This window comes from Cricetulus griseus, chromosome 3 (genome assembly GCF_003668045.3).
Source record: "Cricetulus griseus strain 17A/GY chromosome 3, alternate assembly CriGri-PICRH-1.0, whole genome shotgun sequence".
In the NCBI taxonomy this organism is placed as follows: Eukaryota; Metazoa; Chordata; class Mammalia; order Rodentia; family Cricetidae; genus Cricetulus; species Cricetulus griseus.
Window position 1 is genome coordinate 210,644,247 of NC_048596.1, and position 27,599 is coordinate 210,671,845.

Below are 27,599 nucleotides of genomic sequence, written 5' to 3' on the forward strand. Positions count from 1 at the left end.
TGAAAACCAAAGAGGACAAAAAGAATTGTCTTGGGGTTGGAGAGATAGCTCAGCAGTTAAGAGCACTTGTTGCTTTTGCAGGGAACCTAGCTTAGATTCCCAGCACCAACATGGTGGTTCACAATTGCCTGTAACTCCAGTTCCAGAGATCAGATATTCTCTTCTGACTTCTGTGGGCACCAACCACACACGGTACATATGCATACACGCAGGCAAAACACTGGCATAAAGTAATGAATCTAAAATTCTTTTTGGCTGGAGCTCAGTATTACACCCATCACCCCAATCCTATGTATCATTTTGACTTGTCTCTTCCCCAGTCACTCAACACCCAAACCAATACACTCATTTATGGGAAAGTCACCTACTTTGTCCCTCTGGAGATAGTCTGTCTTTACCCTTAGTGTCCAGGTCTATTTACTTTCACACCCCCCATTCACTCTTCTATAGGTAATTCATTAAGTTCCTGGAAGGAAGCCAGCCATAATTTATACTGAACATTCTGTTAAGACCAATTAGAATTTCAATGATGCTGCAGATTGAAATGTTGTAGGTTCAGGAACAAGTATCTTATCCCTGAATAGCCAATTTATTGCCTGTCTGTGTGACTTAACATCATGTGACTCTCATACTCTTACATGCATGTAATGTACAGAAACTCAGAAAAGTGCATGCTTGTGCTCCACCCCTTAAAAAATCTACCTAGTCTCTGTGAGATCTAGACCAACCTGGTATACACAGTAAGTTCCAGGCCATCGGGAGCTACATCATGAAGCCCTGTCTCCAAACTATTAATACCACTGAGTTATAAAAATAATCAAGTTTTTTAGTTGAAATGTAACCAACCCATTCCCCTACTTATATACAGTGTACAGAATTCAGCCACACTGGTCTGTTGGTCTTGAGTTCTAGTGGTTTTTTACCGGGTTTTGCTGTTAGTTGTATAGAACATGCCCCTGCCTTCCATCTCCATCCTTCTAACCTCCTTTCAGAAATCCTCCTCATGATACCTGGGGCTCTCCATCATTACTTACCTACATTTAGAGGTTTACAATTGTTACCAGACAAACAGCTCCAAATGAGCAGAGACCATGACTGTTGTGTATTGAGCCAGTATGGTATTGAGCCAGTCTGGCACTAAGCAGAATCTGCCAGATGATCAAAGGAAGGAATGACCTAGGTAGGAGAAAATTGAGAATCCAAGCACAGCTTATGAAAATCAGCATTCCTCCCTATCAAACAGGGTAGCTGGGCTCTAACATTTTTAGTTACTGCCTACCTCATCAAGGTCTCTGACTCTCCAGTCAGTTGTGACTTAGCCATAACCTAAGTTCACAAGCTTTTAGCATTAGTAATTTTCAAGTTCATTTTCATCCTGATGTTGTTCAACCAGTAATTTTCCTTGGAACAAAAAAGAGCCAAATAATTATCTTTGCTATTAAATACTTCAAATTTTTAAGATGATAGCTTAAGGATATTAAGGACATTATAAAATGAACTTTACCGTTTTACATTAGCAAAATATTAAACTCACAGTAACTTTTACTGAAACACTGATACATATAACATCTTAAGTATAAAACTAGAAAACATGTGAAAAGTCAGAAATTTTTCCACAAATTCCACATGTATGAAATGGAGCTTATTTTTTTTCCTCTTGAGACAGAAACTATATACTTGTGGCTGACTTGGAACTTGCTATTGTAGACCAGACTGGCCTCAGACTTAGAGATCTGCTTGCCCCTGCCTCAAGTGCAGGGATTGTAGGCTTCCTCCACCACATCCAGATGAATTTATTTTATTGACAAGTCTATAGAAACTGCAAGTAGGTCTATGGCTTTAAATGATATTTGATTGAGGTTCAGCTTATAATAAATCTGTTTAGTTTCCAGTTCTAGGCAGTCCACCTACAAAGGTTATCTGAAAGCTAAACAAGATAATATAAGGGAACAGTTGCTAGTTTGTATTCAAAGGTTAAAAAAGCATTGTAGCATGTATCAGTTAGAAAATGAAAAGGGTTAAACAAAACACTGATAATTTACCAAAACAAATCTTAGTATTGGACTAAGCCACAGAATAACTCTACACCCACAGTGGTCAAAATGTTATTTCCAAAGGAAAGAATAGAATAACTGATGAGCTACTGGTAAACTGCTGTAAAAGACATATTACTATTAATGACTTAAAGTCTTTGAGGTGCACTGATGAGTGTGTGTGTGTGAGAGAGAGAGAGACAAAGAGAGGAGGGAGGGAGGGGGAGAGGAAGGGGGAGAGGGGGAGAGGGAGGGAGGGAGGAGAGAGAGAGAGAGAGAGAGAGAGAGAGAGAGAGAGAGATGGGTCTTGGGAATCCAGCTTACCTGCTGAGTCATCTTAAAATGTTTGAGAATTTGCTTACATTACTTTTTTTGGGGGGGGGGTGTAAAACATTAAAAAGCCCCTTTCTCCCTCTTACCTTCCTGTAGCTAATCCACTCCGCTCCCAAGCACTGGTGTGGCAGTGAGCCTGACAGGTGACCTCTCTGAGCCACTAAGGCCAAGCTGGAGCTCCTCAAGGGAAGGAAAGGTGCTGAACAGAATTCAATGAATACATTTTCGCTTACTCACTGGAGCCTCAATAGAACTTACCTGAACTTTTCTATTCCTTCTGTTTGTCAGTAAATAAGGAGAAAATGTGAAAACTTGAATTCATCACCAGTATTTTGTTAACCTTTCAATATAACATTTCTTGACAATTAGTATCAGGTTCCGACTTAATTTAATATTTGTAAATTTGGAAAGCTTATCAGTAAGTAACCAAAACAAGGGCCTTGTTTCTTGACCATGAATGTACAATAGTATATACTGTGCCATTATCCTCAACAAGGTAGGAAGGCAAAATAAAGACAGCAGAAGTAATTACAAGTCCATTTTTTTGAACTCTTTAAGATACAAGAAAAGGTGCAATCAAATCAACCAATCATTAAATAAATTTAAATATGAACCACATGAGAATGTAAATTAAGTACTGTTTATTTGTTCAGCATATTATCATTGTGGGTTTAAGGCCTTATCTGTTAGAGATAAGTATAAACATGAAAGTATTTCTATTATATATGTTTTAAGTACTCTGGTTTAAAAAGCAATGTGATATAGGGATGGCAGAAGGATAATATGGTAGACCAGAGTATTTTAATGCCCCTGTTATCTACAATAAACAAACAGATTTCATGTACCTATACAAGGTACCTGGTGTAATGTGCCAGAGTGTTGAGGGACACGTATGGGGAAGGGTGCTGGTGGCGGGCAGGGAAAGCCAAAAGGAATTCAATAGCCATTATGTCAGAACTGATTCATCATGAAGGGTCAAGGGTGAGTGGTCCCTCCTCTGCTAGGCTGGAAGTCACTACACAGTAGTCACCACTCCGTTTCTAAGTACAGCACATCAGCAAAACCACTGACAGAATTATATTCCCAATATGCAAACTTGCTTATGCCATTTAGCTCAAATTCACAAGAGAATTTTTTACACCAGGTGCAATTTTATGTATAAAAAAACAATAACCTGGAAGTCTTAATTGAAGGTTAAACAGTAGCCCAAGTGAACTTCATCACCAAGACGAAATGCTGTTGGCTGCTTGGATGACTCACAGACATTTATAAATGTCTTATTTTCTGTCCAACCTGATATTCCATCCACATAGAAAAAGGCATTCTGTTTCTTTATTTTTTTTATTTGACAAGCAGCAACATCATGTTTGTCATTTTAATGTAGATACAATTATTAGGTTATCTGTCATATTACAATATTTAAGTTTTTATTTTATGTCCTTTAAGATACATTAAAAAAAAAAAAAAAACACATCAACTGCAAACGTGAAGGGGAGAAAGCATGGTACCCAACCAAATTCCACATTTCAGCAATACTTCACTCATTCTTTTAATAAAGTTTTAAGAAATGTCATAATGACATGAGCTTGAAATATCTCTAGGCATTTTCTTTGACGCTCATGACGTGGCACTGGTGATGTTGTAAACAGCAGAAAAACAGGGGCTGCCAAATGACCAAAGTATGGAGGCACAGGCCTGCTTTTTCCCACAGGAGCACACCAAATGGTGATGGCAATGACCTCAACACCCACATCAGAGACGGTGTCACGCGACGTAACTGTATTCATCTGCAGTTGCTTGGCTGCGCTCAATGTACTGCTTGTCTATCAGAACTTCTATGCACTTCTTAATCATGCTGATACTGGGATTGAACCTGGCTCTTGACTGGCTTATTACCTGTGAGAGAGACAGGGAGTCAAACTATCTCTAGTTATTAAGCATAAGCATCCATTTCCAACCCATTAGCTATAAGGAAAAGAACATCACTTTTGGAGATTTCAGCAGACCTCCCTAAAGGAAAAGGGTGCATAAATGTTGTACTGAAAAAGGTCCTGTAACAGACAGACCTGATGTAGCAAGTAACACATCACTATGCAACATTCGCTGTAACACCGAACAAGGCAGTGCACAGAGAGACCACTAACCAGAGCTATCAGTGTTTACATAAGAAAAGTAAGCTTATATACAAACTAAAGGAAAAACCTAATGCTTGCATTAGGAATTAAAGTGCAGAATATAAGACAAAGCAAAATAGTAAAACATATACATAAGCAAAATTACCAATGTCTTCACCTACACACCCAATATGCCTCCACATCTATTTCATGCTAACACTACTTTTATTCTCATGCATATTCTTAATACCACAAACTTTTCTTTCAATGCAAGCTGAGATCTCTGCACTGCAGAGTAGCCTTAGAGTGTTTAGTCCCACACAGATATTTGTGTAAAGGGAATGAATGAACACTCAAACACTTGAAGTGTTTCCTTTTTCCAGATGGACAGGCAAATTGGCAAGTTTAGGATCTCTAAAATTCAAAACAGAGCAAGGCTGGCTCTACCAGTGAAATTGTGAGAACTCTTTAAGACCAACATTTCATTGCGCCATTTGGTCAGTATTAGTTGTCCCAACTTTAATAAGTGCACTACAGAATCCTGAGGGTATCTCCCCTTTTACCTCTTGAATAAGGGCATTGTGCCGAAGCACTTTGCGTGCTTTCATGATGCGGACGATAGCAGCTTGGAGATACATTTTCCGGTCTTCATCTACAGCACTTCTTGTCTGTTCCAGTTCCTGTTTTTATGGGAAATGGAGACGACCAAACAGGATACTGTCATTCAATGTTTTAAATTTCCATTAGTGAATTTTTTAAATTCCAGTTACTAATTAGCATCAGGGGCTAGAGAAATGTCTCAGCAGTTAAGAGCATTTGCTGCTTTCACAGAAGACCCAGGCTTGGTTTCCATGGTCCACATGATGGACAAGTCCCTCACTTCTGGATTCTTCTTGCCTCAGGCATGAATAAAGCACACATACTTACATGCAGGCGAAACTTTCAGGGACATACAAAATTTAAAAAGTCTTAAAAAAAATTATACACTAAGAGGGCTGGGGAGTTAGGTCAGTTGCTAAAGTGCTTGTTATATGCTACAGAGCAGGGAAGAGCTGAATTCTATCTCCAGTGCCCATGGAAGGAAGGGAGAAGAGAAGGATAGGTGGGGGTAATGGCTCCAAGAAACCACACCTGAGATTGATCTTTGGTTATCAAACATGCATGAAAGCACATGCACTGCCCCACACAAACTAGGAAAAAGCAACAAAACATACAGTAGGGCTGAGCCAACATCACAAAACATCTTTTAACACCTATAGTGACTTCTGCATAATTTGTAAGGATAAAGCTAGAAGGTTACTTTTGAAATTTACACTATTTCTAAACTATACTGGAATACAAATAAGCAGTAAACAGGACTTAGGTTACAGAACAAAAATTTAAGACTATTGTCTTATCAGAAGGTATCTGTGCCAAGATGCTTTCAGATGAAGTTGTAGCAAGTGCAGTGATTAGCTCTAAGAGCTAGGGCTGGTGTGGAGTTCTCTTGGCTCACGCAGAAGAGACAAGGAAGATAGGTCAGAAAAGGGTGATCACCAGTGAAATACAAGGGTTTGTGGCACAGAGGCAGACTATGCCAGAGGATTAGGGATTGCTCAGCAGCCTTTTAAGGACAAATCCTTTAGACTGTTGCTCATGATCACATTAGGGTTCAAAACTCATGGCAATTAATGTGTATGCCTCCCCCATGGAGAAGTTCCTCCAGAGGGCTGATATCTTATCTACTTCCCATCCCATAGAGCCCAAAAGGCAGCCAGGAAAGTCTTAATGAAGCCCAATGATCACCCCTGAACTCAAACACTCAAAAGCCAACCACACTGTTTCGTCCAAGAGTCTCAACCCCGCTCCTGCTGGTTCAACACACCAAATTATGGAGGGCAAGCTGTGCATACATGCACAAGTTTGGCAAGCATTTGTCTCAGTTTTTTCTTTTACAAAAATGAGTTTCAAACTTAAAATTATAATACTTCAATTCAAGAAAGGCATCTTTAAAGAGAAAGTAGAGAAAAGCTAACCTTCTTAGCCCTCCTGGCCTCCCTTCTTTTAGGGACTCACATTTCAGACAGGCATTCTACCTTTGAGTTACACTCACAAGCCCAAACTATATGTTTTAAGATACAATACTAGACTGGGGATATAACTTAGTGTCAGAGCATTCACACAGCATGCTTGAAGTCCTGACTCAATATTTATTATATTCATCCATCCATCCATCCATCCATCCATCCATCCATCCATCCATCCATCCATCCATCCATCCATCCACCCATCCACCCATCCACTCTCCCTTACCCACCCACCATCCCCACCTCATACAGTTAATGTTTGCTATTAAAGAAGCATTTGCTCAGTAGTGTATATAGACACCGGCAAGTTGCCCAAGTTCCTTTAAGTAATCCTAATTAAACCTATGGTGTCATTAAAAATAAAGAGAGGCCAATTGGGACGAGGGTATCAGCAGAGTGAGAGAGGGGATGAGAGAGAAACACACTGTACACACAGATTAAAATTTCACAACAAAACCTACCACTATTTGTAACTGACATGTGCTAATTAATGATTAGATAACTGAACCAGAGCTCCCTTGAATAAACTGCCTATTTATCAAACTACCAGCAGACACTTAATTGCAAGGCCAACAAATGCAAGAATAAACCAGAAAAGGCTTTATCGTATTATTAATTTTAGAATGCAAAGGTATGCTTGATCTCAGTATAAAATGGACTCAATCCATTGCTTAAGTATTTCTAAAAGAATTGACATCCAAACAAGCACTTACTTGTGGTGTATCCTTCTGCATTGACGTAGTAATTTTAAATTTTGTTCTCTTACTGCTGAAGCTCATATTTAATGAAAATGAAGATTCTGCATCAATATCTTCCTATATTTAAAACAAAAAAATTTTGATTTCACATTTACCAGAATTTTAATCAGTTTCTATTTAGGAACTAGCTATTTCTAGGCCCAGCCATTGCATATACTATCTTCTGTCTAAAAATGCTGCAGTAACCACACTGCTGACAAGTGAGCCAACTCTAGAGGAAGCTGTGCTTCTAAGGTTCTGATGCATCCAGTTGAGCTTCCAGTAATATTTTGTTCATTTGTGGGAAAGCCAGTGAACTTTTCTCATGATAAAGTTGCTAAGATAGCTGGGCGTTGGTGGTGCACACCTTTAATCCCAGCACTTGGGAGGCAGAGGCAGGCAGATCTATGTGAGTTCGAGACCAGCCTGGTCTAACAAGAGCTAGTTCCAGGCCAGCCTCCAAAGCTACACAGAGAAACAAAACAAAACAAAAAAAAACTGCCCATACCGCACATAAGAGAATCTCCATCTGCTAGAATTTGAAGTCCCTTGGGAATGTTACCTTTTCTGAATCATGGTTAATCATTTTCACATCAAGTAATGATTTGATTGTTTTGGTCAGCTCCTTTTCATTCATCTGAGTGCTGTCTTGAAGTTCTTTATAGCTAACAGTTTCACTGTTGTTAAAGGCAAGAAGAACTGCCATTTGGTAGGTTGTAACCATAGCTACATATGGTTTTCCCAAATAGTTCATTTTAACTTCACCTACAAATAAAACAAAAATTGACAGTATCTGATCATCCCAACTGTTTTCATGTCAAAACTATGATAGTTGATATTTTGGATTGTTTCTCCCTAAAAAAGGAAACCAAAGACATTTTAAAGCTATTATGAGGGCATTCCAAAGTTCTTCTTTGCAGGACATGGGGCTGTCATGTGGGAGTATTGAGTATATAGTAACAGCTGACCTATTACAACTTTGTCAAAGCTGAAGCACAATAGCAACAGGAAAGCAGAACCAATGGTGGAGGGGAGACAGACAAAACAGAGAGAGAGTGAGAGAGTGAGAGAGAGAGAGAGAGAGAGAGAGAGAGAGAGAGAGAGAGAGAGAGAGAAAGCCAAAATCTACCACTAACTGCTTGTGTTCTCTGGGTCTGATGGCCTGAGTTCAGCCCTAGTACCCACACTGCTATCCTCTCATGTCCCCATGCCAGACGTGGCATGCCTTGGTGTACTTTACAAAAGCACAAACACAGATTCAGACCAAGATGGCCTCAAACTCACAGAGTTGAACTAATTCTGCCTCCCAAGTGCTGGAATGTGTCAGTGTCCAATATAGGCAATTTTTCAAAGTTAAAATAAAATAAAATAAAATAAACCCCAGTAAAACCCCCAGTGGATAACTTGCTTGCTGCACAAGTACTAGGACCCACAGAAAGTTGGAATCTCTAGCACCCACAGAAAGCTAGGCCCAGGGGCACATGTCTGTAATCTCAATGATAAGCAAACTTGTTGATCTGGTGAGCTACAGGTCCGGTGAGAGGTAATGTCTCAAAAAATAAGGGGGAGGAAGTCAGCCAACGTTGACCCCAATCTCCACATGCACCCAGAGGGTGAGCACATTCATGTGTATACCCATGCATAACTCAAACATAAATTACTCAATTAAAATAATTTGAGAATATGGGATCAGCCCTCAGTGGACCGCTGTACCCCTCCAAGGTTCCAAGACACTGTAGCAAAAGGGAAAGGAAGAATTGTTGGATGGGAAAGAATGCTCTGCACATTCTCTTCTGAATGTGACATGTACCCATGAATTCGGAGCAGCTACCTGTTACAGACTTGTACACACCTGGACTCATCAACATCTCCAGTGGATTAGGTGCTCTCATAAGGCCCTACCCTGCATTCCTAACTAAATGCAGTGGGTCACACACATGCACATTCAGACAATGGGAATTAGAGGTTCAGTAGGAAGGTATAGAGCACAGAGAGAAATATGAACAAAGTATGTTATCATACTTTATTTTTTATATCATATTATATCATATCATATTATATTTCATATATATGTATGAAATATAAAAATTAGATGTATTTCACAAGTAGGGAAAAAATCAGAATACCTGTTTTAGTCAATAAAGCTGCATACCTAAACAGTGCAGTATTATTAATGTGAGCCATACTCTGAGATGTAACTCAGTCAAACAAAGACAAATTACACTTATACTGAGGTGAAATCTTTGAGGTAAAAGGGGGGTTCCTAATATAATGGTCATGGCAGCAAGAAATATTTCCTTGTACCATTTTCCTTCTTGTCTGTATTTTAATTTTATGTGTTTAATGTTATGAGTGTTTTTCCTGCATGTGTATCTGCACAATATTTGTGCCAGGTACCTGTGGAAATATGAAGACAGTCACATCCCATGGAAGTGGGGTTATAGCTGGCTGTGGACTGGTCTGTGGGTGCTGGGTCTCTCCTCATACCACATCTATGAGCTAATACCACACCCTTTGCTCCTTGTACTGAGGGAAACATGACTTATAGCCTTCCCAAAGCCTAAGAAAAAGAGTATGTGCCTTTGTTCTGGCTGAACATCTCCAGGGAACGGAGAAAAAAGGCAGTCTTAGAATACCTGCTTCTCTTCTGACACTTCATGACAGCACTGTAAATAAAAGTCAATGCACAGGGCTACGGAAACCAGAGAACAGCTATTCAAGAATATCTAACCCATTAGTCTGCTTTTCTAAATAAATTCTCTAGTATCTATAAAATGATTGGCTACAAAAATGTACTGCCATAAAACTCAAGAAATGTCTTACTTAAAAGGAACATTATCACCAGCATTATAAACATAGTTGAAGGATGGTATACTTCCTTAAGGATACAAGAAACAGAGATGGAGAAAAATGGATTAAAATCTAGAATTAGGCTACAGAAAGTGTCGTTCTAAATTAACACAATCAGGTAAATATCATTAAACGAGTAGTAATTAAATGTTCTTTACCTGTACAGAGATAATGTAACCACGTCAGTTTCCTTCCACTGAAATGCTGGCTATAAAATAATTCAAACTGTTGAAAGAGAGAGATGTCAAGCTATTTTTAGGTCCTGTAACTTATTACCACACTGAAAAGGTAAACGCATCTTAGTCCACTTAATGATAAACCTTGTCCAGAGTACCTGCTCAAGATCATGAATAATCAATCCAACTGCTAAGTAGGTGTGCTGGCACCAATCTGTGGCAAACCTGCTGGGTCAGCAGTGACTTGCTGCTCTGGTCCTGCACATAAAGTATATACCCCTGCAGAGCAGCCAAGTGCTATGGTGTACATTCACAGTCCCAGAGATGTAAAAAGCTAAGACAGAGATTCACTTGAGCTCAGGGGCCACACTGGGATACAGCATTAAAAAGGGGCAGAGTAACTCATGCAGACAACTCAGACAAGTCTATGGAAAGTTCTCTGCTACAATGTGAGTTACTAAGACATGTTGGCATGTTATTTAACTAACCCAGTTTGTACATGTATGTATGTGAAAGGTAGGAGTTAATATGGGCATGTCTTCCTTGATTGCACCTGTACATTATTTTGAGAAAGGGGCTTCACTGAATCTGGAGCTTGCTATCTCAGCTGCACTGGCCAGCCAGGAACTCCCAGGGTGCTTGCATCTTCTCCCTGACCAGCACTGGGCACCAGAATCTGAATTCAGGTCCTCAAGGTTCTCATCTTGAGCAGCAGTCACTTTACCCACTGTGCTGATCCCCAAGTCCCATTCTAGCTCTTTCTAGTTTCCCCCAAACCTCAGCACCTGAAAATTTTACATCTTTGCATAAAATCAGAAATACATCAATATTAATCTGTACTTTATAGATTCTGTTTAAAGATCAAATATGCCATCACATGCATTTCAACATGAAAGCCATACCTACATTTACCAGCCCACAGACTCACATAATGGACAGGATAACCAATGTGTATGTGTGGTGAATACACAATGGGGTCCATGGTTTTTTTTTTTTTTTTTGGTTTTTTGAGACAGGGTTTCTTTGTAGACCAGGGTGGCCTCAAACTCACAGAGATCGCCTGCCTCTGCCTCCGGAGTGCTGGGATTAAAGGCATGCGCCACCAAGGCCTGGCCAGGGTCCATGAATTGACATCCATGTCAACAATAACATGAATAAAGCTGTGGGGCTCAAGGAACCAATCTATCCACAGCCTTTTTTTGATGTTATTGCATTTAAATTTGTAATTGTGTGAACACAGTATAAAGAGGTAAATTAGCAGTTAAGGACACGTACTGCTCTTGCAAATAATATTCTGGTTCCCAGAACCCACAAGAAATGGTTCATAGTTCCCCAGTTCTAGGGGATTCCACCACCTTATCTGACTTGTGGGCACCTGCACTCACATGCACATACACACAGACAGATACATGATTCACATTAGATACATATATACAATTAAAAAAGAATATCTTTAAAAATTTTTATCAACGCTTTGAAATTTTAAAAATTCCTTCCTTGTACTGAATGTGTAACATTTTTTTTGACATAGGGTCTCAGATAGTCCAGGTGGCCTTTAGCTTAATGCATAGCTGAGAAGGACTTTGATCCTCTCTCTGATTTCCTGCCTCCACCTCCTGCATGCTAGGATTACAGCATAGTTTTGTGATGGGGTGGAACCCAGGGCTTCCTGCATGAGCTATATAGTCCCAGTTCACATTTTTTTTTTTCATTTTTAATTTAAATTGCTGTGTGTGATATCACAATCCTTTAATCCCAATACTCGGGAGGCAGAAACAGGTGGATCTCTGTAGACCAGGCTGGGCAACAGAGTGAGTTCCAGGAAAGCCAGGGCTTTTACACAGAGAGATCCTGCCTTGAAAAGCAAACAAAATATATATTTATATATTTATCCATTTGTGTGTGCATGCCCATCTCTATATAAAAGGTCAGCCTCTGGGATTTCTGTCCTACCTAACAGAGACTTTCACTTTTTATGTTTCCTCCCCACCCACCCACACAACTCTGGCTGTTCTGTAACTCGCTTTGTAGATAGACCAGACTAGCCTTGAACTCAGAGACCCATCTGCCTCTACCTCCCGAATGCTGGGACTAAAGGTGTGTACCACTACCACCTGACTCCATATATTATTTTTTTGGTATCTCACCTCATATATAACATGTCTCAACTACAGGAAAATTAAAATGTTAACCATGACTAAACGAAGCATAAACATAGCCTCAAAGCTCAAATGGAAAGGTAGAATGACACCGAGGCTTTCTCTTTTTTCTAAACTAATGTACATTATTTATTTGGGGTGATGGAGTGCTGTCCATGGGCCACACGTGAATGTGAGAGGACAACCTGTGGGAGTTGTTTTTTTTCATCAACCATGTGGGGTCTAGAAACTGAATCCAGGTTGTCAGGCTTGGTACCAACTGCCATCACCCACTGGACCATTCATCAAATTAGCCCTAAGCCTTCATATAATACCAAAACTTTTATGATTATAGGTGCTGAAGAACCAGTAGGCTTACCCCAAACAGAAATACACAACACACACACACACAGAGGCATTGCAATGCCTTTGTTTACTGGTATCATTCCTACACACTTACCATTTGTACACTTTTTTCTAACTCTTGTGGAATAGCAAATGTTGACGAAGGAGCCTGAGTGAGAGGCCATGCACCAGCCTAAAAAGAACAGTGAAATAAAAAATTCAACAAGATAGACATTTACCAGGCAAGCAAGCAGCTGAGACAGACCTTTTCCCTTTCTCACAATGCTGACAGTGCTATGGTCTTCACCATCAGGACACATTTTATTCCATGTCTATAAAGTGTGACCAGCTGACCATACACTATCATCAGGAGTTAGTTGCTAGCTTTTATATCACAATGTCAAATTTCATAAATGTAAAAAAGTAGTATCATACCTGAAGGACATATATTTGGAAACTAATCCCCAAATCTATCACTGTGTCTTGGTTTCTGATGAAATTGTTGAACTTATTGTTGAGATCAGCACTGACACTCATATCTGTGTACATCCGATGCAGCTTGCTAGTAAACTCATAACCACAGGCTTGCTGGAAAACAAATTGCAAAGCATATAACCTAAACTGAGAATAATCAATCAGGGATGAATTAGGAGACTAGAGATGGGTTTTGTCCTTTGAGTCTCATAATGACATGTAGCATTGTATGCAAATACATTTACGTCTGGACTGCTGTGACGTATGCAGTCATTACATACAATGAGCTATTGACTGTTGGTTCGATGATTTCTATGATTTGTGTTACCTTTAATTTATTGATCATGGCTTCTTCAGAATCCATAGACATAGACAACCCATGAATTAGACGTTTTGCTAGCATTCTTGCATAGAACTGCATGAAAATATAAATGGTTACTTTCATTATGACTTGAAGTTCAAAATAAAGCAAAGCTGATAACTATAATCTGAACATTTTGTTCAGCTTACCTTCTGAAAAACGTCTTTGTCATCGATGTATTTGAAAACAGTGATGAAGCTGGTGAGTTTGTCCTCCACTTCATTCTCAGTCATCCCCTTTGCTGACTTCTTTAGCAAGTTGTCACAGTACTTAGCAAGCTCAAAAAGAAATTGGTAATAAATCTTACAAAGGGCCCTTGGGACAGACACCTCAAAGGTGGCAACACAAAAAGTGAATAGGTGGGTCACTTAGAACTGATGTAAAGGCCTAACCATGAGTTACCAGCAACAGCACAAAAGGAAAGTGCCCCAATAGACATAGTTGTTATGTCCTAAAGTTATGCTTAAAATTATGGATGTAAAAGAAAAATCTAACCAGCAATTAGTGATCACAATAAGCAGTACATTTTTCTTTTTAACAGGATCATACTATTTGTGAATTATGTTCTCCTATGGTTAAGAAAGGGCACATGCTTTGATGAATTCTATACATAAATTCAAAACTGTAAATAATGCAATTTTCAGTTTCTGAAAAAAAGTACATGAAACAAATTAATTTGCCAGTCTACTAACTTTTCCTTTACTGACTTTGCATGAGATTACTTTTAAGCAACTAAACTTACCAGTTCAGGTGCTTTGCAAACAGATTTGGGTTCTCTGTAATTTACAACAGATGTAAGGGCCTAAACAAGGAAACAACACATGATTAGATACCAGAGGCAGGCAAGAGCACACAGGAGGCTAAGAATCAGCTGTAATCAGGTCTATAATACCCGGTTCAGCCATCTCTGTGTGTGAATGTGTAGGTGTTCTCCTAAGGGAGAATATACTTTAGCTATTATTGTTCTTCAAGAGCCAGCCCACCTTGTGTTTCGAGGCAGAGTCACTGGGACCTACAGCACACTGAGTGCTAAGCTAGCTGGACAGCAAGCCCATGACACCGGTCTTCACCTCCCCAGCACTGGGATTATACTACAGTTTGTTTTTTTTTTTTTTACACACAGGTGCTAAGACTGTGCTATTTATTTCCCCAGCAACTCTAAAGGCTATGTATTAAAAGGGACACTGGCATGCCTGGGTCCTTCTTTTCCCTCTCTCTCTGCTTCTTTGGGTCACCATTAGGTGAACAGTTTCATCTACCATGAGATGCCCAAAGGCAATTTGGTCAATTAGTAAGGCAGAAACTTGTGAAATCTTAAGTTTAAAAAAAAAAATTTCCTTGTGCTTAGCTCAGTATTTTGTCATGCTGACAGAAAGCTAAGTTACCACACAAACCAAAATATTATTATAAGAAGCACTTATGCCTTTCCTCATTATAAGTTGGTATTTGCTGAAACGTTAGCAGTACTTTTTGATATTTTACAACCTGTAAGTGAGTTTTCTATGTCAAATACCAATTCAAATTCCTGGTGTCTTTCAAACCAAGAATGGATACAGACTAAATATAGTAAAGGCTATAGGGAACTACCAGCCCTACCACTGTCTGGACTATACAAAGAAAGTATCAGTACTAACAGACACTAGGATTATGCACAACAGTGTACTAACAACAGTAACACTGACATAAGGAACTCTATGGGTGCTCACTATAACAACTTAAAACTTAGACTCTCAAATTCAAAGTGGTTATTTAATGAGATCTCAAGATCTCAAACTTAGATGGCTAACAAAGATGTCTAATTGAACATTGTATATTACAGGATAAGCAGAATTTTATGTACATATAGCTTAGGCATGTGTATTTGTTTAAAAGTTACCTTATCTAAAGCACTCATAAAATGCTGATCACCATTCAAAACAGTGTTGATAAGTTGGACAAATTTACCATGTACTTCCAAAACTGATTCCACAAATAGTGTTGGCATCTAAAAACATAAAATACAAGTATAAATTTATATTTTAAGATAATTAAGAAAAAACTTTGGCTGAAGAGTAAAAGCTTACCCCTCCCCCTACCTCCACTCCCGCAACCCACCTGCCATCTCTAGCTACACTGGCCACAAAAATCTAAGACTTGGGGCTGGATAGATGGCTCAGTGGTTAAGAGCACTGACTGCTCTTCCAGAGGACCTGGGTTCAATTCCCAGCACATGGCAGTTCACAATTGTCTGTAATTCCAGTCTGGGGGGAGGTGGGTCTGACACCCATGGCAAAATACCAATGAACATTAAACAAAATAAATGAGGCAAGTAAAAGAAAAAATCTAAGACTCCTCTTCTATCAAATGGGACAGCTATTCAACACCAGGCCTAACAAGTCCTCTACCATATAAACCTACATACATACCCCTAAGTCCCAGGCCTGTCAACACCAGGCAGCTAGAAGAGGATTAGACAGCCAGTTACTGGGAGAATGGGACCCTGGAATTGGGCAGAGTTAACTCCCCCAAGCTAAAGGGTCGAAATATACTTAAAATTGAGTTTCCCTCTCAAAGAAAATGACTGAATTTGAAAGTGACATAAATTCGTATTCTCACATCTCAGCCTTGAAATGAAGCTCAGTTTTTGTTCAGTGTCACTCAAAACTCTGCAAACTTAGCAACAAATTTTGAACATGGCCAGTAATAACACCTATGATATATGGTCACTGGCTGGTAGGAGCCTCTTCAAAAAGATGAGGATTAGGGAAGCTGAGGGTGAGTGACTGGGGCCAGCTAGAGGCAGGGAAGGTTTTTAAATCTGCCGCTTACAAAGAAACAAAATTATATAGAAACTGCAAGAAGGTTAACAAATGCTCGTGGCAATCAGTACTGTTAGGAAGCAGCTGCTCTCAACAGCTTCTCACAATTTAGTAATCCCAAGAACTCACTAAGTTCGAGATTTAAAACATTTGAATATAAATAAGTGGCTTAGTTTCTTATGACAAAGCCCTTCTTTATAAACCATCAAGGTCAAAAGAAAACCTCTCTATGTCTGGTTAAGAGAGTGTGCTCTACCCTTCTATACACTCACGTGTTCCTGAGTTAGGTTACTGGTTGCTCTAAGGCCCTCATCGTGAATATGATTTTGCAGCTCCTGAATCATATGAGGTAAGCCACTGGACACAGCACGGAGCAAGACGTACATATTTGCCATGTCTGAGAGAAAAAGAGCGTTTATTAAGTTCTCAACCTTATTACGTAATGCATGCTTTAAAATGGAGAAGTTAAAAGGAATGTGTGGATAAAAGGCACGCCCCACTTTAACACAAACATACACTCTCACTTCCCAGTCACCTTACCTCCCTCTCCACAAGAAAGCAATGCTGTTGTTCTTTACTATTTAATGATGACGGAGGAAAATTCAAGAAAATACACATATTTCTTCCCCTTCTTTCCTTTGACTCAAGTACTATTGTGCATTGTATGTGCTATTAGCAACTTCAGGCTATCTAAACTTACAAGTATCTTATACTAGTACATAAAGCAATTCCATGTATTTCACAGCTTTGTTACAATTACTGGGAAATGATTGATGTTGTGATTAATAACTTGGGGAAGAATATCTGTAGTATAAATCCCTGAAGATGCTATGGTTTGTGATCTTATAGTGAGATCCTTCTAAGCAGAGAACCAAGCAAGAAGTTCCTGTGACACTGAACAGTGAGAAATAATGCTACTGCATACTGTCTTCATCTTAAATGACTTGTTGAGATATTAATATACATGCAGACAACTGTCTGTATGACTCTGTAAATTAGTACAACACCCCATATGTGCACACTCAGGCTTAAAAACAGATACTCCTTATCTAGCAATGCCCTACAGCCATCTCCTGACCACTACTGCTCTTCTGCAAACCACAGTAACCGCAGGTTGAGCTCACCTGGCTTGAACTATGAACATAAACAATTACACAATGTTTCTGTCTGATTTCTTTTGTTTCTTACATTTAAGGTTCATCTGTGTTGTGTTTAGGTTTAGTGTGTTCATTTCTCTTCTGTAATAGTCTCTGGTATAAGCATCATTGGGTATGTGGATTAGTTCTAGTCATTACAAAGAATGTTGCTATGAAGACCCTTGTACGGTTTTTTTTTTTTTTTTCCCCGAGACAGGGTATCTCTTGTAGCTTTGGATCCTATCCTGGGCAGTTTTAAGGTTGTAGTATTATTCATGTGACTCTGTAAGTTAGCTTAGCAACTTTTTTTTTTTTTTTGGTTTTTCGAGACAGGGTTTCTCTGAGGCTGTCCTGGAACTAGCTCTTGTTAGACCAGGCTGGTCTAACTCACATAGATCCGCCTGCCTCTGCCTCCAAGTGCTGTGATTAAAGGCGTGGGCCACCAATGCCTGGCTCCCTTGTACATTTTTGTACACGCATGTATGTATGCATAGGGAAGGAGTCCCATGTCTAGCATACTTGTTGGACCATGAAATATACATATATATTACTTTGGCACTCAGTGATAGCTTTGCAAATACAGCTGCATCAGTTTATACTCCCACCTGGCTCTTGGCCTCTTCTCGCCCTCCCCTTTACCCCATACTACTGCCTATATAAGCTAGCCTGGAAAAAATAAAATTTGCCACTTGATCAGAATACTGTCTTGTGGTCATTCTCTCAAGTCTCTTGTTCCCGTTCCCCTCCCTGGACTTCTTGCCCTAGGTTACTGTCCCGCAGGTTGGGACAACTACAGTCTTGTATTTATTCTGACTACACATCAAGTATTAAAAAAAAAGTGTTTTCACCTTTTATTGCTAGTATTTCTTTAAACTGAGTTAGATTCAGCATCCCTGTTTTATCCTATCCTTCCTGATTCTGTACTTCTTTTTCCATAGTCTGATTTCCTATTGCAGATAAGGAATTCTCAAATTAAGCAGAGTAACGCTTGAGATATATAAAAGCATAAACACATTTCCCTAATTCATCTTTTTACTTTAGACTGTACTTTGGAAATGCTTTTCCAAAACTCTAAACTATATTGAGTCAGAAAAGAACATATACTATACCAGGGAGTGTGCAAAGTAAGTAACAAACGATAGAAATCTTCTATGTATCATTTAATTCCCACTCACATGTCCACAGGGTGCACTTACCATTCTTTCTTTCTTGCCGAATGATGTTGTGGCACTCTGCATGTAAGAACTGTAAGTGGTCTGCTACCATACGCTGCTGACACTCGTGAATCACTTTAGTATATGAACTTGGATGCAAATATTTTCGACATCTAATTTCTTCATCTTTTAATCTACCTAGAACCTACAGAAATATATTTTTACAATTATGAACTACGACACAAAGTTTAATATCAGCTAGCTCTCACTACCTCTAGGGGGATGCAGGTCAGGGTATATGGAAAAGCTTTAACAATTTCAACTCAAATTTATAATTCATTTAAGATCTACTTAGGTTACTGCCTGTCACCTACATCCCCCCACTACATTCTGAACAAGAACTATCTTCATTGATCAGCCCAAATCACCTGCTGTGTCAGGAATCCAACACAAAACAGGAGTAAAGTGTAAAGATCAATACATCAAGTAGATTCTTCCTTTTTTCCATTTTATGAAATGGGAACAAACTACACAAACCATGCTGTCACATTAAAGACCCCCCCACCCAAGACGGTTTCTGTGTAACAGCCCTGGCTGTCCTGGAACTTGATCTATAGACCAGGCTGGTCTCGAACTCACAGAGATCCACTTGCCTCTGTCTCCTGAGTGCTGGGATTAAAGGTATGCACCACCACTGCCTGGCTTAAAGACTTTTATAAGTGAGTCAAACAAGTCAACCAAGAACTTTTATCAAAGATTATTCTGTATGGAAAGAAATCAAGTCCAAATAAAATGCAGTTCAATAAAAAGTTAGTAAAGATAGGAAGATGGTAAAACACCTGCCCAATTCTGTAACAAAACAAAACTACAATATTATAGGCATGAAGACTATGCTAGCTGACACATATAAAGTTGTGTGGACTAGGAAACCACTGTGATTAGAAGCTAAGGAAATAGTTTCTGGACTTAAGCGACCCCAAGGAATTATGTGAATGGGGCTTTTAAAGATTGGTGGTTGTCTGGAAATAAGGATAGGGAATCACTGGAAATATAATGAAATATCTCATTAGAACACTAAACGAGATTCTATTCTATTGGATACCTACTAGTATAGGTCTCTAGATTTTAAAAGGTAATCACTATGTTGTTTTGCTAGTCCCCTTACATTATTTCATCTTCCCCGTTAAACCATCTAGCAAAAATCATTCAGTACCAAAATGCTTGAAACATAACACTGCAAACCAAAAGCTGGTTAAACCAGACACAGAGATGCACATCTGTAATCCCAGGACTTAGGGGGTGAAGGCAGGAGGACTGCTAGGACATGAAGGTTGAGGAAGACTGTTTCAAAATATCAAGAAACCAAAACTTAAAAAAATCTAGGTAAAATTCTCATGTTTCTTTATAATGACTCTATCACTCTTTCTTATTACCATGAAACTATTAATAGGGTTTAAAATTCCTTCTGGAGGTTTGATACAATGTTCAGAATTCAGCATACCAAGATTTACCATGACTCAGATTATCTTATTTGCCCTCCACTTTTTCCTTCTACTTTGTTATTTTTATCTTATTTATTTATACTAGAAACAGTCATGTTTCCAGGGCTGGCCTGAAATTCCTTATATAGCTGAGGACCTTGAACTCCCGATCTTCCTGCCTCTGTCTGGTTATGACAGGTTATGCAGTGCTGGGGGCTGAACTGGGGCCTCACAATGACTGTGAGTCAAGGCATTTGCAGACTAGCCTAAGGACCTAAGATAGATTCTCAGATCCCACATGATGGAGGGATCCAATCCACCCCCAAGTTGTTCTCTGATCACCACACCTGAACAGTGGCACAATATCCATCTTATATTAACTTTTTAAAGACTACTTTTAAAATATGTGTACATATGAATCTGTGTGTATATATGTATCTATGAGTGGGTATGTGCACCCAGAGTACAGGTACCCATGGAATCCAGAAAAGGACATCGTCAGATCCTCTGGAACAAGTGTTACAAGTGGTTTTTCTGGGAATTAAAAGCAGGTCCTCTACTTGAGGTATATATGCTCTTAATCACTGAGCAATCTATCTAGCCCATATAATATTAATTCTAATAATGTAACTAAAATAGCATTTTGTTTTTTAGGAGAAATGATACAACAGATCTTTCCCACTAAAGCAATACTAAATATTTATGCTGTTAAATAAAGAGGTGTGCAACAGGTAAATGCACATGAGGTGTTTCCTTTTTTTTTTTTTTACCTTTTCCATATACTGTGAGCAATTTGATTCTTGTAATAAATTTGAAGCTTCTTGCTTGTAATATTCTCCTGTTTCAGTCAGAAAGGGAGACACAAAGATTCCCTGATAAAACTGAAAATCAATTAAAATTGTATTAGTAAAAACCAGAACATTTCAGAAATTAAAGGTCTCATCATGTTTTGAAGTAGACTTTTTACCTTTAAGGGAAATTTTTTCTTATACTGTTCAACATGAACAAAGGAGTTAATAACCCCATGGATTACTTTCTGGTTTGGGTCTTCACCACCACGATCACTGAAACAAAGTATAACACAACATGCTTGAGAACAGTCATCTGTGGACTTATACCCCAGTATGCCAATATACAACTGCTAACTTAATGCCCTAATAAAAATTATGAGGTCAGAACACATGTATAAAGCTTGAAACAGTTTTTCTTCATCTCATCATCATCATCATCATAGCTAATAGAAATCATCTCAATAAATGTGATTCGATGGAAAATGATGTGCTGTGACTATCACAGATATAGTTCTTCAGCTATAACCACCAGACACCTGGGCTTCAGTCAGCATCACATTGTACTGAATGGGGAGGAGAGAAAAGCCTCTCCAAGCCCCAGCAATCAGACAGGAAGAACTAAGTAACATTCAAACTGGGGGTGGGGGAAATAAAAGCATTGGTTTACAGATGGCCTTGGGGGGTACAGGGGACATATACCACAAAGTTTATACTACAACAACAAAAAAACTATTAAAGTAACTGAATCCATTTGCAGAATACAGAATGAATATACAGAAATCAGTAGTAGTGCTACTGTTGGCTAGTAGCAAGTTATCTGAATCAGAAATTAAGAAGGTAATCCCATTTTGTATTTGCTTTATAAAATAACCAGAAAAACCTTAAGAATGAAGAAATTAGAGTGAACTCAAAATTAATCAGAATTGACAGAAACACACTACATGCTAATAAAGAACAACATATCAGATCAGTCAATAAACTAAACATTAACTCACCAAGGGGATTAAAACCCCATACTCACTTTTTGATTTCTCTGAGCAGCATTCGGATGAGGATGTCCTGAAGGGGTTCAATCATGAGCTTCCTCCACATGTCCAATGCTAGCTGCCAGGAAAAACAGAAATCATCAAGGCTGAATTAGGTAGATTTTTTTCCTTTAACATTCATTCTAGGATCTTGTAAAATAGAAATACCCATCAACAGAAATAGTATCGGTATTTTAAAATACAAGTAAAAACTGAAGGAAAAGAAATTTCTCATTTAAAGTAGTCATCATCCCATCAGAATTATAAGTCTTGTGACATAGCAGGCCGACTCAATATAAACAGGAACAAGCAGAAAATCACTCTTCCTCCTCTTCTCTTCTCTGGGAGGCACCATGTGAGCTGGAGTCCTCGATCAGATAAGTTCTTATAAATTATATAGACTAATAGTTATAGTTGATATTTAAGACTGAGCTAGCAGTAAGAAATCCTAGTCATTGGCCAGCAACACTGTACCTAATATAAGATTCTGTGTGTTATTTTGGGTGCCTATGTGGCAGCGGGGCTTGGGCAGCTTGGTGGAAAGACTTATCATTACACACATATACAAACAATAATATTTCAAATTTAAATTTAAAAACAAATTATGTTTGAAGTCACTTAAAGAATTTCTTACCTCTCCTATTTCCATAAGTGGTTCATTCATATCTACTCCACCGTAGCCATATTGTAAATCGGCTTCTGTCAATTTATTTTTTTTAATATATTGGGTATTGAGATACCTGAAAATTTAACACAAGTACAATGGATGTAAACTCAAAATCAGTTAGGAAAATAAATAACTCATGAATCTAGAATAGTAATTTTAGGGTTAAGTTTAAAGACTAATTCAGTGATAACTCCAAAAGAAATTATATCCAAGTTAGAAATAAATGAAAACAATATATTATTAGCCCTGGACTTTCTGCAAGGGTTACTACACCAGAAAGAGTCCACTTAGCACAGGCAGCAAGAATTAAAACAACCAAAACAATTTCTCCTGTATGACAACCAACCCTGGGTTTAAGCTTTTGCCTCAGTTCTCACCGTACTGCTACTATTTCTCTTTTCTTTTCATTAATTTATTTACTTATTAGTTTTTTGAAACAGTGTTTCTCTCTTGTGTAGCCATGGCTGTCCTGGAACTCAAATCTGTAGACCAGGCTGGCCTTGAACTCAGAGATCTGCCTGCCTCTGCTGGAGTGCTGGGATAGGTGTACACCACCCAGTTCTTCAAGTTGTATTTCTAACAATGCCTTTCAGCTAAGGAAAGGATTGAGAGACAGGAATAAAAACTATCAAAAGGCCAATCTACAGCCCACAATGTTCTGTGGCTGGGATTGTAATGCCTGACCTCTCTCATTCAGGCCTCACACATTTCAGGCCTGCCTTGATCTCCTTCTGAATTAACTTTATCTTCCCACATCAAACAAAATGATGTTTTACCAGCTACACAGTACTTGCTACAACATACATAATCCTTTTATTGACAAATGTTTTTGTATTCTCAGTTCCTTTCTGGAATATAAAGGTGGAGAAATAAGGGCCTTTTCCTAATCAATCAAAAAAATCGCGGCAGGCAAATATCAACCTCTAAAAAACAATTTCCTTTTTAATGTATTTTAAAAGAATGGTAACAATCTAAACAGCAGGGCCAGAAATAGTTAATATTAGAACATTAATTTAGACAAGCAGCCTAAGCCAGACTATAAAAGACAAATACCAGAAATAAGCAATTAATTGTTAAAGTCAGTTTAAGAGTACACATCTATAGCCAGGCAATCAATGGTGGTACACACTAACCTCAGCACTCAGGAGAAAGAGGCAGATGGATCTGATCTCTATGAGTTCAAGGCCAGCCAGGTCTACAGAGCAAGTTCCAGGACAGCCAAGAGCTGTCACAGAGAAACCCTGACTCAAAAAAATAAAGAAAAAGGAAGTAAGCACATATCCACAACCACAGCACTTGGGAAGCTGGCAAAGGAGGACCACAAGTTCAAGGACAGGTTAAGCTAGCAAGACCCTGTTTTAAAACAAATAATAATTTTAAAGTGGATTATTTAAACAATTCTATATAATTTTTAAAATAATTATATACATGGTGAGGCTAAAACAATAGGGAAGCCTGTACCCAAAGAATTCTAGATCAGCTTGGAGAACACAGTAAGACAGGCTCCCATCTTTAAACAAACAAAATTGCTTGGTGAAACTGGTATTTATCTCTTTATATAGATTTTTTTATACATTTTCTTACAGACTATGACTAGAAACAAGGAATGGCCTAGATGACTTGACCAGTCTACCACCCAAGAAAAACACCATGTGTTTCCATCTAATTATTGGCAACTATGGCATCTATGAAAGGATCTCATTACTACTCACCTTATCAGTTAAATTAAAAAGAATGACCATCAGTTATGATGATAACTAATACTACAAAGGACAATTAATTGACTCCCATAGCCATCAGCTCTATGATTATACTTCAGACAGTGGAAAGTCAGTGATTTTAGACAGTAATAAGATACATAAACCAGGTATGGTGGCATACACTTAAAATCTTAGCACTTGAGAAGTCAGTCACAAACTGGTCTCAAAAATTAATAAAATATGCATGTAAAAAGACTACAGTATAATAAAATGAACGAGCCCTGAAGTCTGATAAGGAGTTTAAATTGTGCCTCAATTAGCAACTGGCTGACCTCAAAGTTATTACCAACCTCATATGGTTTTAATGTGCAGGTGCTCATAGCTAGTACTAGCATAATAGTATGAATTTAAATAGTACTAAATTATCAATCCACCTTGAAGAATAGAACCACAAAGCAAGAAAACTAACAAGGAGAAAAGCAGCTCTTTACCAAACCATTTCAGCTAAGGAGACCCACTATGGCACAGTGTATATTCTACACTAAAGGCCCACGCATATAAGCAATGGCAAAAGCATGAACACCCACTTGCTCTTCAAATTCCAACAATACTACAATTTAGCTAGGGATTACCTTAAAATCTCACGATGTATAATGCACAGGAAGTGTTTCATGAAATTAACACCACAATAAACCTGTGCTTCACAGTAAACTGATTTTTTAATTATGTTTTTGCTCTTCTAAAAGCCACTGCGCCATTGTGAAGCCCAATTTCTATACGGGCAACATAGATTAAGTTAACTATACTTCCTTTGAACCAACAAGGCAAAGGAGCACCAACAAGCCAGGAGAACTGAGAGTTGCTTTGGCAATATTGTAGGTACTGTCACAGACCAAGGTGGAATGGCAGACTATACCTGTAGAACTACCTCAAGTGTTGAGCTTCTCCACAGTGACGTACTGAAACTTGGGCCCATCTATGGACTAAGCCACAAAACACAGGGCAAAATTATCACTGAATCCATCTCGGGCCATAATCATTGTAATAGTGGACTCTCGAGGCCCAAGAATAAGAGAAACATGTACTTTATGTCCATGTCAGTGTTTGATATTTACTATCCATCAATAAATGTGGTAGCTGTTTTAGAATGGTAATGTATGTATATCCTGTGCCATTATATGATGGAAGGGTGTGACCTTTTTTTTTTTTTCCCCAGGCAGGGTTTCCCAGTGGCTATGGAGCCAGTCCTGGAACTTGCTCTGTAGACCAGGCTGGCCTTGAACAAAGAGAGATCTGCCTATCTCTGCTTGCTAAGTGCTGGGATTAAAGGTGTGTACCACCATTGCCCGCCTGTAATCAGTTGGCTTGTTTGTTTGTTTTGTTTAGTTTTTCTTGGGGAGAGGGTTTCCAGGCAGGGTTTCTCTGTGGCTTTGGAGGCTGTTCAGGAACTAGCTTTTTAGAACGAGCTGGTCTCAAGAGAGATCCGCCTGCCTCTGTGGGGATTAAAGGCATTGCCACCACCTGGCTGTTTGTTTTTTATAGGGTATTAAAGAGATTGCATATGAATCACAGTAGAAACTTTGAACTTTGTTGAAACTGTGTTAGACTATGGGGATTTAGGAAGTTGGACTAAAAAGCATTTTTGCATTATGATATTACAAGTTTATGGGGGCCAGGGAGTGGAATATGGTAGTTTCAATGTAATTTGTCCCATAATCTCATAGGCCAGGGCATTATTAGGAGGTGTGGCCTTGTTGCAGTAGGTGTGGTCTTGGAGGAAGTGTGTATCACTGTGGAGGCAGGCTTTGAGGTCTCTCATATGCTCAAGATATTGCCTAGTGTCTCAGACCACTTCCTGTTGCCTACAAGATGTATAATTGTCAGCTCCTCCAGCTCCATGTCTGCCTGCACACCAAAATACTCCCAGTCGCCATGCTCCCTGCCATGATGATAATGGACTAAACCTCTAAAACCTCAATCAAATGTTTTCCTGATCATGGTGCCTCTTCACAGCAATAGAAACCCTAAGACAATAAACAAATGTCTGCTTTATTCAGCAATTGTCATGAACATTTTCAATGATGGACTACTTACACAAGGATCTCTAAGACTATAGTGCTTAGTTATGGCACAGCCACATTAGCTTATGTATGCACAAACTTTGCTGTTGAAACAATTTCTTAGAGTTTTTTAAGTTCTGTCATTATGCAACAGACAATTGTTCTTATTTCTGTGGTCTAAGAGAGTGAATCAAATAGGAACATCACAGAGAACCATGGAAATACAAAACCTAAGCTGGAGATGAGGAAAATTTAGAAAGGGGAATGTAAGAAGAAAGAATGTGCCAAAATTAGTCATCCAGAGTGCAGCCAGATGGAGCAGTGAGGGAAAGACAGGAAGAAAGGAGAGCAGGGGAGCACGATTATGGCTGAATCAACACCCCCCCAGACCTTGAAGAAACCTACCAAGTATTTTAACAGTTGCCTCATAAAGCCTGAAATGCTTAGTCTTATGAAAATATGTGAGAACGTGGCTTAGATTTACCCCACTAAGCTTCATCCAACCTGAGCTTTTGCACCCATCTATGTTGGAATTTAGCATGTGTTCCAGACAATTTTAAGAAATAGCTACATTTACTTCTTTTCCACAGGGTTAACTGTCTACGTACCTGCCTATCTCTGACTGTGGACCTATCTAACAAAGTCCCTATTAGTAACCCATATTCCAATGGGAAATAATGTAAATTACTCTTTCATAATTAAACCCATTAGTATAATTTACAGTGCCCCAGGACACTAGGCATGTAAATGCTACAGAGACACATGCAGGTATAATATCTAGACATAGAAATAATCTTAAAAATAGTTATGAATGCAGGCAGTACTGCTAAGTGGTTAAGATTTTAAAGCACTCACCTATATAAGCAGTCCATATAGTCGGCACCCTTGCTGTACTCTTCCCAATACCTATGATACATAACAAGCACTTGTTCTTCAGACTCCAGAACTCTCTAGACAGAAAAAATATTTTTGCTTTGAAAGTACTAATCATTTTCATTACAATGAAATTACATAAAATATATGGAATCAAACTCCTAAAGATAGTATAAATCAAGAATCATCACCCACATTTATAAATTATATCTTAACTATATTTAGTACAAATGAAACAGGGAAAAGATGAAAGTGACTACCCAAAGATTTCTCCAAAATAAAAGGAC

The 27,599-nt window shown here is 38.7% G+C and overlaps 1 protein-coding gene across 15 annotated transcripts in view; it reads right to left on the reverse strand.

Annotated features, from left to right (window-relative positions):
* Positions 1-3,680: 3,680 nt before the first annotated feature.
* The window catches only part of Cul2 (cullin 2), a 39,973-nt gene continuing 16,054 nt past the window's right edge, over positions 3,681-27,599 (reverse strand). For all 15 annotated transcript variants that reach the window (XM_027405420.2, XM_027405417.2, XM_027405415.2 and 12 more), the window contains 18 exons: positions 27,295-27,389; positions 22,647-22,752; positions 22,009-22,091; positions 21,164-21,260; positions 20,967-21,077; positions 18,758-18,920; positions 16,698-16,822; positions 15,504-15,611; positions 14,370-14,429; positions 13,777-13,905; positions 13,595-13,681; positions 13,228-13,380; positions 12,908-12,985; positions 10,292-10,358; positions 7,846-8,048; positions 7,260-7,361; positions 5,044-5,160; positions 3,681-4,262 (listed from right to left, as the gene is read on the reverse strand). In XM_027405420.2, coding sequence (XP_027261221.1) covers positions 4,131-4,262; positions 5,044-5,160; positions 7,260-7,361; positions 7,846-8,048; positions 10,292-10,358; positions 12,908-12,985; positions 13,228-13,380; positions 13,595-13,681; positions 13,777-13,905; positions 14,370-14,429; positions 15,504-15,611; positions 16,698-16,822; positions 18,758-18,920; positions 20,967-21,077; positions 21,164-21,260; positions 22,009-22,091; positions 22,647-22,752; positions 27,295-27,389 — 2,016 coding nt within the window. In that variant the 3' untranslated portion in view covers positions 3,681-4,130. The remainder of the gene's footprint in view (positions 4,263-5,043; positions 5,161-7,259; positions 7,362-7,845; positions 8,049-10,291; positions 10,359-12,907; positions 12,986-13,227; positions 13,381-13,594; positions 13,682-13,776; positions 13,906-14,369; positions 14,430-15,503; positions 15,612-16,697; positions 16,823-18,757; positions 18,921-20,966; positions 21,078-21,163; positions 21,261-22,008; positions 22,092-22,646; positions 22,753-27,294; positions 27,390-27,599) is intronic.